The sequence below is a fragment of the Rhea americana genome, unplaced genomic scaffold (genome assembly GCF_003343005.1).
Source record: "Rhea americana isolate MKP2758 unplaced genomic scaffold, rheAme1 scaffold_150, whole genome shotgun sequence".
NCBI classification, from domain to species: domain Eukaryota; kingdom Metazoa; phylum Chordata; class Aves; order Rheiformes; family Rheidae; genus Rhea; species Rhea americana.
In genome coordinates, this window is record NW_028185595.1 from 1,590,433 (window position 1) to 1,606,410 (window position 15,978).

The window sequence follows — 15,978 nt, forward strand, 5'->3', positions numbered from 1 at the left end:
TTTGTCTAACACTTCAAGCAGGACCATCAGCTCTGGGCTTTTGAGACCAGCCTTCTCAGGACTCTCTCGCCATCCTAAGAATGGGCAGCAAAAAAATGATGTCCTGGCAGGTAAAGGGCAAGCAGTTCAGTCCACAAAACTTCTGGGAAATTGTTCTTTGGCAGGACTGATTTACCTTATTTTTATGTAAACCCACTCAGTAAAGGTGCTCACATACTGCTGTCATCTTCAAATCTGTTAAGAACTTTGTAAGCTTTTAGCAGCATATGTGTTTGTGATTCATCCCAAAAACCTGTGGGGATAGCAGCACTGCAGTGGGACATTAGCCCAGTTCTTCAGATTGCCATATACCAAAACAGCAGTGCTCTATTCTTAACTATACTGGTCCTCAAAAGTCGCTGTAGCGATGATTTGCTGTCTGATATTGCTCATGTTTAACTGGTTATGTCAAGTCCACTGTAAATAAACTGCATAAAGTTATGCTGGGAACAACTAAATTCCAGTTCTTCCCTCCTTGTTTAACTTGTTTCTAAAGTTGAGGACCTATTTCAATGGCACAACTCCCTTATATATCAGTGAGGCAAGACTGGACGTTAAGGGAGGGTGGCATGTCATCTACACTGAGAGGCAGATACATCTATAAGGAGTTTCGTGTTTAGAGATGAGCCACTTCTAAAGCATGCACTGGCAGTAAAGAAAATCTGGGCAAGTAACTCAGACGTAGACATCTACGTTGCAGATTTCCAGAATACCCGAGTTGAGTCTGACCTGTGATCTCCTAACTTATAGAGAAATGATGCTGAGCATATGAACCACGTGAACGAGCAAAAACTCATTCATAAAACTAACACTACATTTTACTGTATCTCACTGTTATTTACCACTTCTGTAGCAATGCCCAATCCAGATTTTCAGCTAAGCAATGTCTCACAATGTCTAAATCCCCAAATTGGTGGGTTTTGTCTGTGTCCTTAYGTAACAGAACCACCACACAGCTCGCAAGCCTGCTGGGAAGAATTTGGAAAAGGGTGCATGCAAGCCAAACTTACAGTGTGTTGGCAACACCGTTCATGTGGGCAGTTTACATAGCCCACAGTTTAATTTCTGCTGTAACCACAACTGCTTAGAGGCTCATTATGCATTAGTGTTGGCATGTGTATGGAACAGAGGCTGTAATGTTTCATTACATTTGCAGCAATGGAAAAGTCCCATCACTTCTATAACTACAAGTTTAATTTGAAAGTTTGTTTACTCAAGAGCAGGTAATCCTGTGTATATCCCTTGTCCCTCTCTTTGGTCTCTTTCTGCTTTAGGTACTATGAAACTATCATGTTGTTTTAGAGCATTTCAACATGTGGCATAAAGGCTTGAGAGCTGAAGCTGCCCTGAAAATAAAATATGATGGATTGGTACAAACTGAATTTGTACCTTCGTGAATTGAAACTGTACCTCCTAACTTCTGGGTGATTGAACTGAAAGTGYAGACTGTACACATACATGTGCAGAGTGGCAAACAGCTGCTGAGCTACTTGAGTGACTGCAGCCCTAATGCATTTGAAAATCACCACTCAAAACACCTGACCAGTAAATACACGGTGCCTTTAATATATTGTCTGCTRAGATGATTAGTGGGCCCATAAAAATGATTTTTGTGTTATTTTCAAGGCACAGTCTACCCCTAAATGTTTCTCAAAGAAGAGTAGCAATTTGTTGGTTATCCTTGCATTCAGGTGGGACTGTATTGTATCGAACAAAGTATCCCCRTCATTTTCAAGTCAACGAGTCCTGAATTCTTCTTTTGGCTTTACATAGCTCAGCCAGTCTGCCCGTCTGCAGCCTTAGCATGTAGTCACAAGATACTGACTCTAAGGAAGAGCTGGTTTCAGAAGCGCCTGCTTGCTCTTGCCCCACACTGCAGTTCTGACCTGCCTCTGTGAAATGGTTAAACTAAATATCCAAAAAGAAATCCTGGCACTGATCTGGCTTGCAACATGGGCACCAGTGTGACAGAAGAAGAGCAAGCTGCAGCTGAGGACAGAGAACGGGAGATCTTTCTGAAGTAATTTTGCCACCAAAGCCAACATATCATGTAAACTACACTCACACTTTTCTGTCTGGAAAGCACAAGCAGAGTAGTTACTATGCTGACTGCATGGAACAGTTGGGATGGCTTACTGGTATTTTACAAAGCAACTTGAACATGTGAGAAAGCACAAGTTTCTAATCAAATTCATAAAGGACACAACCCTCTCAAATGCACTGATTTGCTGTCCTCTCAGATGTTGTGTATATATAGGTAATGCCTGCATAGGAGTCAGCAATGTTTGAATTTGTACTTTGGAGACTCTCTCTAGGAGAAACATTGAGAAAACAGTATTCATACAGGAATGTGAGGTGTTCCTCACACAAAGTATTATAGTAGGAGGTAGGATGTCACAGAAGCAGGCAGATCATGGTTAATGTCATCTTCTAATTCTCTCTTTCTTACCTTTTATTTTTAGTGTGGAAACAGTGAATGATGGGCAGTTTCATAGCGTGGAGCTGGTGATGCTGAATCAAACTCTGAACCTGGTGGTGGACAAGGGGACTCCCAAAAGTCTAGGAAAACTCCAGAAACAATCTTCTGTCAGCCTCAACACACCCCTCTACATTGGAGGTACGGCCAGTTGCTCTTGACTTTGATTGAGATTTTAACTAGTCCTTGCAAAAGCAAATCATCTTCCATCCTGTGGAAAGGATTCTGAGTAGGTGGGGAAATGAAAAGGCCTTTGACAGAAGCTTTCTGTGTCAGTTCAAGATGTTGCCGATGAAGTGGTWGGCCTTTCCTCTCCACCAGAGGTGGCTTCCCTGAGCAGAGAACTTGCCCCACTGTTCTGCTTTGTACTTCCTATTCCCCTAGCATCTCCTCCACACTGCAAAGTCAGGACTGAATTTCTAGGAAAGAAGTGGGCAAGTGGGGTGGGGAGCAGATGCCCAGAATAACAAGTATTCCCCTGATTAGGTGCCTGGATATGAGAGAGAAAGGCTGAAGTCTGTGGTCTGCGTGATGGATTTGTTTTTCCCAGAATGCTCTGATCCTCCAGTTCCGTTCTGGACTGAGTGTTGAAATCTCTCCTTTCTGTGACATAGAGTTCTTGTTTTTCTACCCAGACTATTCTAAATACAAAAGTCAGCAGATCTATAATAGTCTTGGAAAGTCCTTGGGCTTTTTCTGGCCCYAGACTATTGAAGCCAATTGAACAAACTCTTATCAACATCACTTGGTGCTGGCCAAGCTTTTTGTAAAAAAATTCCTTCTAATAACTCTTTACCAAAAGAACCCTTATTGCCCTTGTAAACCAGAAAACTGGCTAATCTTTCCTTAGACAGAGTTGAACTTTTATAATTGGCTCCTCTTAGGAATGTCCCAGATTATTAAAAAGCATTATGTATCGAAAATAATTTGGCGTTGAGGGTATGACAACTTCTCCCTCTAGTTCAGAATAAAAGATACCAACACATGGCAACTTATATACATGGAACTTGGGAAGTAATCCAGTGGGAAACGTTTTGTTAATAGATGAGCATTGTGGATCAATACTAATTCTGAAAAGACACCTACAGAAATGCCTTCACAGGACAAATCTGGGAGCYGAGATGAAGAACTGTATTGGAAACCAATAGCTGTGGGCTCAATGGAAACCTTTTATTGCCCACTACAGTTTTGTTTAATTATTTCTAAACCTGGTGCATGTGCCACATCTCTACGTCTAGCATTCCCTCAGATGCCAGCTGCCCTTCCCCTTCAGACTGCTTAATTAATGTAATTAATTACCCAGAGCAGTGTAATTAATTATCCCCAGAGCAATATTTCCTAAGCTTCACTAATCTTTATTCACCTTGTCTAAGACTCACTTGAGGCTTCCTGTGTCCACAATCTTGTCCATCTCTCCATCTACATCACTTGGTCTAAAACCCTCCTCCTAAAGCATAGTCAAGCAAATTTTGGTTTTAAGACTGTCTTTAAAAATGGAGTCGCTAATGGAAAGCAGAATTCAGAGGCCTTACACAGCTGAAAACGGAAGCACTYGATTGTGCTAATGCAGCTATACAGCTCCAGCAGGTAACACGGCTCCCAAACGAATCTGTTGGCCATCTGAGCTTGTGGAGTCTTCCAAAGCGCTTGAGCCAGACAGAGCGTGCAAGCCCCAGGCACTCAGCCTGCCTGCAGAGGTGCTGGTCGCTGCCTCGAGATCCCCCTGCGCTAGTTTTGATGTGATTAGTCTTGCCATTCCCTGCTTTAACTAAGTGATTGAGTAATGCTAGCTGGGATCTTGCTGTATACCAGAGGTGGTAGCTACTTGCTGGCAAGTAAAGATGCTCTTAAACCTTTCAGAAGGATAATTACTATTAAGCTATAGACAGAAGGGGTCTTACCTAAGGACAAGAACACATGGCTGTTAGGCAGGAAACCTGGGCTTTTTTGTTTTGTTTTTCGTTTTGTTTCTGATTTTGTTTTCTTTTTCTGTCGTATACTTCTTATATAAGCTTGGGGAGTGATTTTATTTTTCTACCTTTCCATTTCCAGAATGAGGACAATAACACTGACCTACCTTACAAAGGTCCTATGAAAATTAATTCTTAACAAGATGAGGGCTGTGGCAAAGAAATATTAGCAATTATAACTTACATGCTATCACTGTACCTGTGAGTAAGCCTTCCCTTTCTGTTTCTATCTCAAGGGATCCCAACATCTACCGGACTATCTTCACTGCGTCAGGGTGCAGATAAGACACCAAATGGTTTTCATGGTTGTATTCATGATGTCCGCATCAATAATGAGCTGCAGGACTTCAAGGATTTACCACAGCAGTCACTAGGAGTCTTTCCTGGTTGCAAATCCTGTAACATCTGCAAGCATGGCATTTGCCGGTCCCTAGAGAAAACAAGTGTGATTTGTGAATGTCACCCAGGCTGGACAGGCCCTCTGTGTGACCAGGAGATTGGAGACCCATGTCTTAACCACAAGTAAGCTCAAATGAGTGGTGATGGGAGGGGAGAAGCTTTACAGCTAATGCGTATTTCACTTTTTGTCTTCTAAAATGACATCTGACAATTTTTGGAGGTGCTGTGGAGGTTCCCACATAAAACTGTAGACACTTGTGAGTCAGGATCTTTGGCAGCTCAATTTCCACTTCTTGTTCTGATGCTGCTTGATAGATCTCCCTCTCCAAATGAGCTCTTTGTCCTGGAGGAGTTAAGGTATTAATACTAGAGGTCATACTTTCACCTGCTTTGATGCTAAAATGAACAAACTCCTGTTAAAGGGAATGCATTATCCATGAGGCAGTGAGTGCCTGCACTTACCTAGAACAGTGCTAGCTATGAGAGTAAGCCATTTTAGTGATGTGTTCATAGCTAAAAAAGGTCCCCATTAAAGCAGTACTGGGCACAATATTCACACTAATGCCCCAAAGACCATCATTTACTCCAGTGTGAACAATTTTTAAAAATTTCCCAACTAGCTAACTTAAATATTACACTCCATAATACCCCTTTAGAATATAAGTCTAAGGGACAGCATGGAGTTGCATGCAAAGAGAAGATGAGTGAAAACTGTTCACAGTTCAGTCATTCACAGTTGAAAGACTGAATAACCACATCTCTATCAGAAACATTGGATGAAGAGCTTACTTATGGCAGGTACACGAGGTAACAGTCCAACACAGAGCAGCAGTCTGCGTAGTCCAGTGTCGTTTCATAAGCAGGTGGAAGCACAGTTAGTTTAGAAGCTACTTTGGTTGTGGTATCTGTGGAAGGGGCTTTTCCCAAGCACATGCTGGTGACAACTAGAGTTGACCTCGTGAGTAATCACTGTTGTGACTGCTTAGTTAGAGCAGAAGTTTAAGCTGGCAGAGGCACCATTTTAAACTTGCTTCTGGGTCTAATTCTGCAAGGTACTGAACTCTGGAAGATACTGATAAGCACCTTACACATTACAGACCAAAGGGATGAAGATTAAATAAAGTCTCAAAGACCCAAATGTTTCCTTGCATTTCCAACCTCAACATCCAGCTGTCATGCCTGGGCAATGATAAAAATGAGGGAGTTCCAGATGTTTAAGTGATGAGAGATTGTTTCCCCATAATCTAAGGCATGAATGTGCCCCCATTGTAAGGGAAGTAGCTTCCATTAAATCACCTTAGCCTTTTGGAGCTCTTGCCTTACAGGCAAGCCCTTTGTGTCCAAGGGAGTGTGGTACCATGCAGAAAGGCATCTGCTCCAACACTCACAGATTAATCTGAATGAAGAAGGGCAAATGTAGAGAACAGGCAGTTTATTTAATAACAAGAGTTATTATCCAAGCACAGCTTTCATTAGTGGGACAGAAAATATTGCTGTTAAGACTGTGAATCCCTTAATTCTAGTATTTTGCATGTCTTGACATGACTCCTATTGCTTTTATTTATGCTTTTTAGTTGTATAGATTAGAAATGAAATGGACAAGAGTTCAACATAAGCAGGAAACGTTTTTAAAGTTCCAGGAATAAAATAAAAAAGAAAGATAGATACAGGTTTATGTCGGGGGGGGGGCTGATACGGCAGAAGTTTTCCGAGCCTAAGCAGTTTTCCCCTAGCTGGACAGTGTTGTCCTCTTTCCTCTTCTCAGCCCATTGCAAGGCTGGGGATGGTGTCACAGAGCCTGCTAGGGATCAACAGCTCTCCTCTGATACTCATCAGAAATACCAAAGCTCAGTGCAAACCACATGAGCCAGGAAACCTTCCAACTAGAGCCGAGTGTGAATAATTCTGTGCATAGCTTTTCCACAAGGACCTTAATTTATCACACTTTTCTCATCACCTGATATTATTTGTAGAGTAATTTTGCTAAGGAGGCCTTGGCATGCAGCTCCATTGTTGGCACTTAGGTCTACATGTTGATGCTGTAAACCTGAGCTATCTTGTGTGGACGCCAAGCATTGGTCCATGCTCGTGGAGGAGTCCTGAGCTTTCCCAAGAGGCCGTTTGTGATTGCAAATTCTGAATGTATTCTCTGAACATTATCCAGTGTTCACTGCAATCTTACAGCTTTTTCAGTGTGTTTGACACTGAACAGCTGTTTCTTGGATTATTGTCCTGGAATTAAATAGGTAGAAATGCCAAAACCAAACATCACTGGGAAAAGGAAGGTTCACTTCTAACACAGGCCGGTTCCAAATGCTCAGTTCTAAATGCTTCTCTTTCTCCAGGTGTCTGCATGGTAAGTGTGTGGCAGCCAATGTTGCTTACACCTGTAAGTGCTTGGAGGGCTACACAGGCATGTACTGTGACAAGAAGAACAATTCCTCAAACCCCTGCAGGATTTTGAAATGCAACCACGGACAGTGYAGACTTTCCGAGCGCGGGGAACCCTACTGCGAATGTGACCCTAACTATAGTGGMGAACATTGTGACAGAGGTACGCTTGGCCCCAGGGCCCAGGATGCTGGTCTGCTGCATCTCTGGTTTATGTCTTTGTTTTCACCTGTTTCCCATTTAACTCTTGTTTGGGGGGAAATGGCAAATAGTAGGAAGGTAAGGCTAATTCAACCTCTGCAGAGCAACACAGGGAGGAAAAGAAAGCCACGCAAGAGCTAGTTAGCTGCAGTCCAAACAAACAGAAAGGGGGATGTTTGTAGCAAAGGGTTTTATTCTGCCTCCTGAATCCTGAGGATTTGCTGCTCCCAGGATTTTAATGGGATGTTTAAAGGAGAGGTAATCGGCAGTGCTGGAAAAGGGGGTTTTACCTCCATACTACCAGTTTTTACAGATGAGAGGAAGAGGAGCTGGAAGGAAGGAGGCACTGCTCATCTGACGTGGCAGCAAGGATTCCCTGCTTGCTCCCTCTGAAGCAGCTAGGCAGGTTTCCTGGGGCATCCTAGAGCATGCTGAGCTCTCCCACAGGGGCAAGTCCACGCACAAATGGGGCCCACCTCCTCTGCCCTGGCCTGAGGAGCCTTGCTGGAAATTTAGCGAGTTCTGACTTTGTCCCTTTTGCCTTTATTTGTTCCTGTACAGAAGAAAGGAGTTGCCTTGTATTACTTTTATTTAGGTCGTGCCTTTCCTATGAATGAACCACAGACTTTCCAAATTATATACATATACAGCCCCTCTGAAACATACTTGGCTGCAGCAAAGCTGACTACACAACAGCATAGGCATTTCCAGGTATCCCAGATTGCTCATGTCATGCACAGCAGACTGACCTTTGTTCCTGAGAAGGCGACACTGTAAAACTAATTCATATTTTGCAGGAGTGTTGCAGGATTCAACACTCAACATTCATTAAAGCGCTTCCAGAACTGCTGATCAAAGCCAGCAGGCCTGCTTGGCCTCTGCCATGGGCCGGATATTACACATTTGTGTAACACAAGCTCTGTTTTGATGGCAGGTGCAAAGCAGTAAAGGCTTAAGATCCTGTGCATGGCATCTGTTTGCCTTGAATACCATTACCTGCACAAGGCTGCTTTCTGATTTTGGGAGAATATCTGGCAGAATCATTATCACATCTGTCCTTTACCTCTCTGTTGCCTTACCAGAGAATCTCTGCCAAGGCGAGATCATTCGAGAAGTCATCCGTAAGCAGCAGGGCTACACGTCATGCGTCAGCGCCTCCAAGGTGCCCCGCATGGAGTGCCGCGGCAGCTGCAGCCACGGGCACTGCTGTGKCCCTCTCCGCAGCAAAAGGCGGAAATACATCTTCCAGTGTGCTGATGGCTCCACCTTCATGGAAGAGCTGGAGAGACATGTGGAGTGCGGCTGCTCAAAGTGCTTATAAGCCATTCTCCAGTCCTTGCCACTTTAATCAGCTCAGAAGCGCTATCAAAACGGGACCTATTTACTTTCAGAGTGAAGAAGAAGAAAAGAATTATTAAGTATATTGTAAAATAAACAAAAAATAGAACTTATTTTTATTATGGAAAGTGACTATTTTCATCTTTTATTATATAAAGTATCGCACCACTTTGGGTATATGTATCATATAGTGAGTTATTTTTACCATGAAACTTTTTTTAACAGTTGTAAGAAAAAAGACCAAAAAGCTAAAATTAAAAAAATATATAAAGAAAACATAGCCTAACAGGAGAAATGTGGGGGTGACTTTATGTGTATGCACAATGGACAAGTGTAAAGGTGTTCCAAGGACCTGCCGCAGAATTGATACAGGCTGAAGAAACCTCCGAGTTTCTGGGTGGGTCTCCTAAGAAAGTGGATCCCAGTAACTGACAGCCATCTCACTTATTCCGGCACCCTGAAAAAGCCTCCCTCTCGGTCCCTAGCCCTGCCTAACGCTGCTGATGCTGTTTTGTTCCTGTACAGTGGCTCAGCTTGATACTCTTGAACCAGTTCCCCATAGCACGTAGGCACTGCCATAGCTTAAGGCTAACTACATTATTTGAATATTGTAATACTATAATACATTTTTGCTGTGTATGTTTGTATTTATCTGTGTTCACAATATATTCTTCAGCAACTGTATCTATAGAGCACAGGCAGCTTTATCCAGAAGAAGGGGACAAAGGGAAAGGAAGTGGGGAATATATGTTGTTTTGGGAAATTTGGGGGCAAAATGTGAAACAGTGCTAAGTAATGCCTAATAAATGCCATACTAATTTTGTGTTAACTCCTCACCTATGTTATTTCCCAGCTTTGTGCCTTCTTGCTCCYAGCCATGAGCCCTTTTTTGTATATGAAATATAAGGAATGCACTGCTTGTTGCCTTGACGCCTTGACACTTTAACTTGCAAAGGCCATAGAGAGCATGAAAATAATACAGGTGCCAGATTTACCTGCAGCAGAACAACTTTTACTCTCACTATCACTACAGCCTGTTCATCAAGACTCTGGTACCAAGCAGTTGGCTGCTTTTCCACAGCCTTTTAAATGAGCGGAAGTTGCACTATATCTGTGTGATGTTCTTCAGCCTCTACTTGTCCAGCTATGTCCAGTTCTGTTCTCACATCTGGTGCGGATTGACAGATGCAGCCAAAGTTTTTCCATCCTATTGCACATCCTGCACTTGTTTCTCCCAAAGTACTCCTGTTAACTTCAGCAGTGTGTACAGAGCAAATGCTGAATATGAAGCAGAAATCAGTGGGGAGATAAATTCTCACTGTGAACGTGAGACAAAAACTGGCTCTTTGGGAGTGAGTTGGATTTTTGGAGGGTTTTTGGCAGGGCCACCTTTCAGAGTCAGCAATTATGTGCAGAGTACCACGGATACGATGAAGTTTCTCTTACTATAAATTTCAAATGTCCCTATCAATAACTATTCAAAGCACTGTAATTATCAGTGTAGTTTCTTTCTTTTACTAGTATAGCAAATATTGTGGTCTTTTCGTCAATGTCTCCTTCTGTAAGAGTTAAAGTCAGAGTTTAGTTCCAGAAACCATAAACCCCTTTTGGAAGTGGTCACTGCTCTCACCAGCGCTGAGGTTTTGCATCACAGGCTTTAGCAAGGATGAGTAGGAAAGCTGAATCAAGTAATCAGTGCTTGTGTTTGACGGAGGCTTTGGAAAGGAGAAGCACAGAATGAAATCCTGCCATGAAAAGTACAAATCTTAATTTTCTGCTAAAAAAAGACAGTGACCACGTAGACATCATGCAATCAAAAGGCTCTAAAAKGCTTAGCATTCTTCCGCTATTTAAATCTTTGCTTAACCACAGCAKTTAATTCATATGTTTTTGTTACTACCAGAGCAAATTGAGCAGAAGAGACATAATGAATACAMTAGTAATCTTTCAAAATAAATACTGGTATTTGGAACCTGCAATCAGTGAAATATAAAACAATCACTGGTTGATGTGCTAAAAAGAGCCGGGGGGTGGGGGGGTGGGTGAGGGGGATAACCCTGGCTGTAAAGTACTATGTTTGTCTTTTTATTCTGGATATAACGTAAGATGCTTAAAGCAGCTGGAGCTTATAATCTACACCCAAACCCACAACCTACAGATTTTAAAAATATGTGCAAATAACTGCAGACACTTGTGTAAAGATGTGCCTGGCCCAACATTACCATTAGTGTTATATTCCTGCTTAATACACTTTAATTTCCAAAGAAGTGGCTGCTGATATGCCAGGCAGTCAACGTCCAGACTGAGCAGTGGCTCCCGAGCCCTCTCTGTGGCCCGCTGTGCAATTTGTGGCCACTAAGCTGCCCGGGCCTGCAGAAGCACTGCCCTCCTCGAACGCTAACCAAAGTTGTGTTTGGTTTGTCCCTTGAGCAGCAGCACATGTGAGGATGATGTTAACATTCGCTCTTGGCCTCACACCTGCCTGAGGGTGCTTTAAAGGGAATGACCTTGACTGGCAAGACAAAAAAGCCATCAACATCTTGTTAACACATCGCTCTGGGATTTGTTTAACCAAAGCCTTGCACCAAAGTGACCAGCAACGGCTCCGCAAGGCTGGCCCTGTTCCTGGCCCTTTTCTGTCAGGGCATTTCAATGCCAAGCGTTGGGACAAAGAAAGGAGAGTATCTATTTTGTAACCAAATGATGTAATTTTTGTATGCTTTTAGGCAGCACTTGCCATTGGATAGTGATGCTTTATGTCAATGATTCTATGACTTGCTACAGAGTTATTTTATGTTGAGAAAAAAGCATTCAGAAGTGCCAAAAAATGTGAGGTCAGCTGAAGTGTTAATTAGCTCTGAAAGTTCCTCTGTAACCTGCCTAATATAACAATAGATTTCAAATACTGTCGGTACAATGCAGTAGTTTTTACCTTTATAAAGTTTTAATATAAAGTGAAGAAAGATGCTAACCCTCCAACAAATGGCAATGCAGACTGGTGTGAACTGATGTATTTTATTAATAGATTCTTGTTGTGATGTAAGTTTAAATAAATTGTTGGGTTATGGAAGATTGTAAGATACCCTGTGTTGTGATGCAGATTATTTCTCTCTCCGTGTATATGCAGTGGTGATTCTGGCTGTTCAGAGTATGTGAGTTTTACAACAGTGCGTGCAAGAAATTAGAGGTGAAACACATGTTCCTCATGGACAAAAAACCGTATTAACAGTGATAACAGATTTTGATGGCATCCCAACTTAATTTTTTAACAGCCTTATAAGCACAYATGAATTAAGCCACACACATAGTTTTTAAGCCTGGGCATTCTTTTCAATTAAATGCTGTCTTTGTAACTGTTTGAAAAAGGCCTGCAGCAAAAATAATACACTCGTTAACTAAGAGGTAGACTAATGAAGGAATATTGAGAATTCAGGATCTGGAAAGGATACTAAAAGTGGGAAAATGGGTGTCTTCTAGCCTACGGTGGGTGGCTCACAGGGATCTCATGCTGTCCTGACAGAGGTCAGATCTACAGCTGCTCCTCTGTGACACGGGGGTAACAGGACACATCGGTTCATTACGTTCCAGCCTCAGCACAGAATAAAACTAAGCTGCTACCAGTCTTTAGTCTTCCTTTGCCCAAGCCCCTACTTAACACTCATACATATTGCCAATTACGCTTCAAACTACAGCTGCTAGGGTTTCCTTCACCATTATGTGCAAAATTGGTAACAGCAYTCAGGCCATAAAAATACTGAAGCATATTGAGCATCATTTAGCCTGAGCTATAAAGGTTAATTATATAATTGTAGCAAATGACTGTATTTCCACCTAAAGCAAACCCAGCTGAGCCCAGTGAAAAGGCTAGCAGGAACTCTTCAAACCTTTCCAGGTACTGGCAGAAGTCACCAGTTTGCATGGCAGTTGTTCGGTGGTGCTCACGGCTTTGCGACATGCAGGTTCCTCAGTGAAGAGGCAAGCAGTCTCGACTCAGGTTGAAAAGCACTTGCTTACGCTTCAGCTTGCAGAGCTGCCAGATAACACATCTTACGCATTGCTGCTTTGCAAATAATGCAGAGAGATATTCTATCATCTCCCTTCCCATTTGACGTCCCTAATTGGTGGGGAGCGGACAGGCTGTTTCGATGCGGGTTTGCTTTGCGGCTGATGACTCTGGGTCTCAGGGACCCCCGTCAGGAGTTAGCTCTGACTCTCATCACAGCTGACTAGACCCACACTCTTTAGCGGGCCAACAGGCTGGAGCTGGCTCAGCGTTGCTGGGCCTGGGGCATCCCTGAGGAATCGCTTTAGCTGATAGCTCAGTCAGACCTCAGGCAGGGTCAGTCATCCGTATCGCTCCGGGCGCGAGCTGCGCCAAGATGTGCCTTGCGGACAGAGGGGACCAGAAATGGTCCCAAACTGGCACCTAGCTACCCCATCTCTTACCAGCAGCCTTTTATCAAGCCACTCCACCTCTCGCCTCCTGCTGTGCTTCACCAGCAGAGGAGAGGCTGTGTCTGGCGCCTGCTTCTGAACCGATCCTGGCACCTCCATCCTTCCCCTTCACCTTGTCTCCAGTGCTGAGACCCAGCTCCAGTCTGTCCTGTGCTAGCAGAGTGGATTAAATTCTGCAAGACAGAAGAAGCAGAACTTAGGTACATATTTCACTACGCTGGAAAAATGTCTGGTGCTCCAAAGCAGAACCTTTTTTCCCCCCCTCAAACTTGAAAACAGTTTGATACGAATCTTAAAAAGAAAAGGCTGAAGAGCTATCACAAGGCAAACAATAAACACAAAACTTTTGATCAAGCAACTGAAATTCTGTGAAGTGCCAAGCAACTGAGACCAGGGTCTTCCACTGAGATGTGTTAATGATGACAGGCAAATTACTCAGCCCCGCCTCAGATACTTTGCATGCAGAGCCAGGCTACAGGGACAAAATACCACAAGATAATCTACACTGGGACTTCGYGGCACAGTGAATACTTGTCCTATTTTCACTTTCACATGTGATAAGAGTATGAACAACAAAGAATTAGTATAAGCTTACACCTTCTGGATTATACCCCAGCATATCTTTGTGTCTTAAACTGCTCGCCTTTCTTTCAGGTGAAGCACTCATTGACTTGTTGAATTTTTGTTTATTTATTTAACTTTGTTGAGACAAATACCAAAATACAGTTCTAAGGCACTCAGATCCAGATGAATCAAGCTAGTCATACTGACAACCAAATGAGATTCTAATATAGCAAATGGCAATTTTGGTCTATCCCCAAAACATCTGTGTAAACAATGCTTGTAAAAAAACACATTCTTGCCYTCAGGTATAGCTTTCATATAGAATCCTCTCAGGTGGTTTCATCCCACATGAACACTTTTATATATATGTAATAACTAAAATACAACTATTTTAGTATAGTTATAACAATAACCACATGGAACTGGCTATCATCAGACTGGCTCACTCCACTACAYCTATATTACACACAGACTACATTAAAAAAAAGAAAAGCACTAAAAGCATTTAAAAAGACTCAGTGCGAAGTCTGTCAGAACAAATAATAGTTTAAYTTCTGAACCAGAGACTACTAAATATGAACATATCCCATTGCCCGAGGCAGGAAGGTTATGGGGCAGCAGAGTGTATGAGCTGAATATAGTCAGGACGAACTACGATAGGAAAGTCATGATTTCATTATTATTCCTACATCAATACTTGAAACTACACCTTATAATCAAGCTCTGAGATCAGATTTCTGAAACAGGTGTCTATTCAGAGCGAACAGCATAGGGTCACAGCCCTGTTTTGAACTGTGGTTCCTGTATTTCTGGCTGATCATAAATTCACCTTCATACGCATGTATTTCTACTGATGGGAWAACCAAAGCAGCCTGGTGGTTGAAGTACAAATAACTTCCATGTAAATGTGCTTATAACCTGTAATCTACTTGATCTGCAAATTAATAAATGTTCTCAGCCTGTCACAGGACTTAATGTTAAAACTTCTGGTTGAGCTAAACATCTCATCCGAGACGGACAGCAGATAGGTAGGATTCAAGCTTTTTTTTTTGTTTTTATATTCTGATGATTGATAGATCATTTTACACAAAACATTCCACACTGCATATTCTGCCGACAAGCAGGAAATTAAAGACTGTATCTAACAGTTACAGTGTATATTTATGAAAGGGCACAATTTAATTTCCAGGTAGCAGCTAAATGCTTGTATTTCCTAATACGTAAATGCCTGTGTTAAAATGTCAATGTCCTTTTACATTTTTAGCAATTTACATTAGTGAAAAACCGCAAAAAAACACCCCAAAATTTCCTCTCTTTAAGAAAAACTTGTGGGAATTCCCACAATTATGTGTGACTTACAGGAAGAGAGAACAAATTGCAGAGCTTTGCTAATAGACTCTTTATTTCTTTTAAAGGGCAAGACGTAAACGTTAAGACTTCAGGGTAAGTTTTCCAAATACAGACATTTCAGAAAGGAAACATGAAGAATGGGAAACGCCATCCACATGAGAATTTTCTTTTCTGTACAGTTCTGCAATAAAAATATTTAAAAATCCTTTCCTGCCAGGTTTCAGAATGAGACCCACAGAAGCAGCAGGGGTCCAAACCAGACTGCAGACCCCTCAGCGAGGCACCCGAGCTCCCCTGCGTGCACAAGGCAGAGCAAGAGCCACCCATGCAGGAACCAGCGCTACCTACGCAGAAACCGCCAGCAGGCCTGGGTCTGCAACCTTTGCCCGTCCTAGGGCTGTAAGCAGACACTGTYKTCTTGTGGAACCGACACACAAGTCCCTTCCTGCAAGGAGGTGCTTTTAACCAAGACCAAGCAAAGTTACTTGGTTTGGGGAGGGAGGTGTTGCTCTGTTTGGGAAGGGGACGGTAGAGGTGATGGCTCCTATTTCTGTACAGCAGTTTAATGAGTAAAGCAACCAGCCCAGGAAGTAGGAGATTGGGAGCTTTTCTCAGTCTGTAAAGGCTGACTTCAGCAAAGGCTTTTGCAAAATTCAGACTCCAAACACATCAGGAAATTTCAAATTTCAAGAGGGAAAAAACTGTCGTTGTCAAAACCCTCCTTTTGGGCCGTGCTTTTAGATCCACTCTAGATCAAAGTAATCGGCATTTTGTCTCAAAGTTTTTTTTTTTTTT

At 42.6% G+C, this 15,978-nt stretch overlaps 1 protein-coding gene across 2 annotated transcripts in view; it reads left to right on the top strand.

The window, feature by feature from the left end:
* Positions 1 to 11,896, top strand: part of SLIT3 (slit guidance ligand 3) — a 469,515-nt gene extending 457,619 nt beyond the window's left edge. For both annotated transcript variants that reach the window (XM_085299580.1, XM_085299581.1), the window contains 4 exons: positions 2,502 to 2,656; positions 4,722 to 5,007; positions 7,230 to 7,438; positions 8,559 to 11,896. In XM_085299580.1, the coding sequence (XP_085155706.1) occupies positions 2,502 to 2,656; positions 4,722 to 5,007; positions 7,230 to 7,438; positions 8,559 to 8,797 (889 nt within the window). In that variant the 3' untranslated portion in view covers positions 8,798 to 11,896. The remainder of the gene's footprint in view (positions 1 to 2,501; positions 2,657 to 4,721; positions 5,008 to 7,229; positions 7,439 to 8,558) is intronic.
* The last annotated feature ends 4,082 nt before the right edge of the window (positions 11,897 to 15,978 follow it).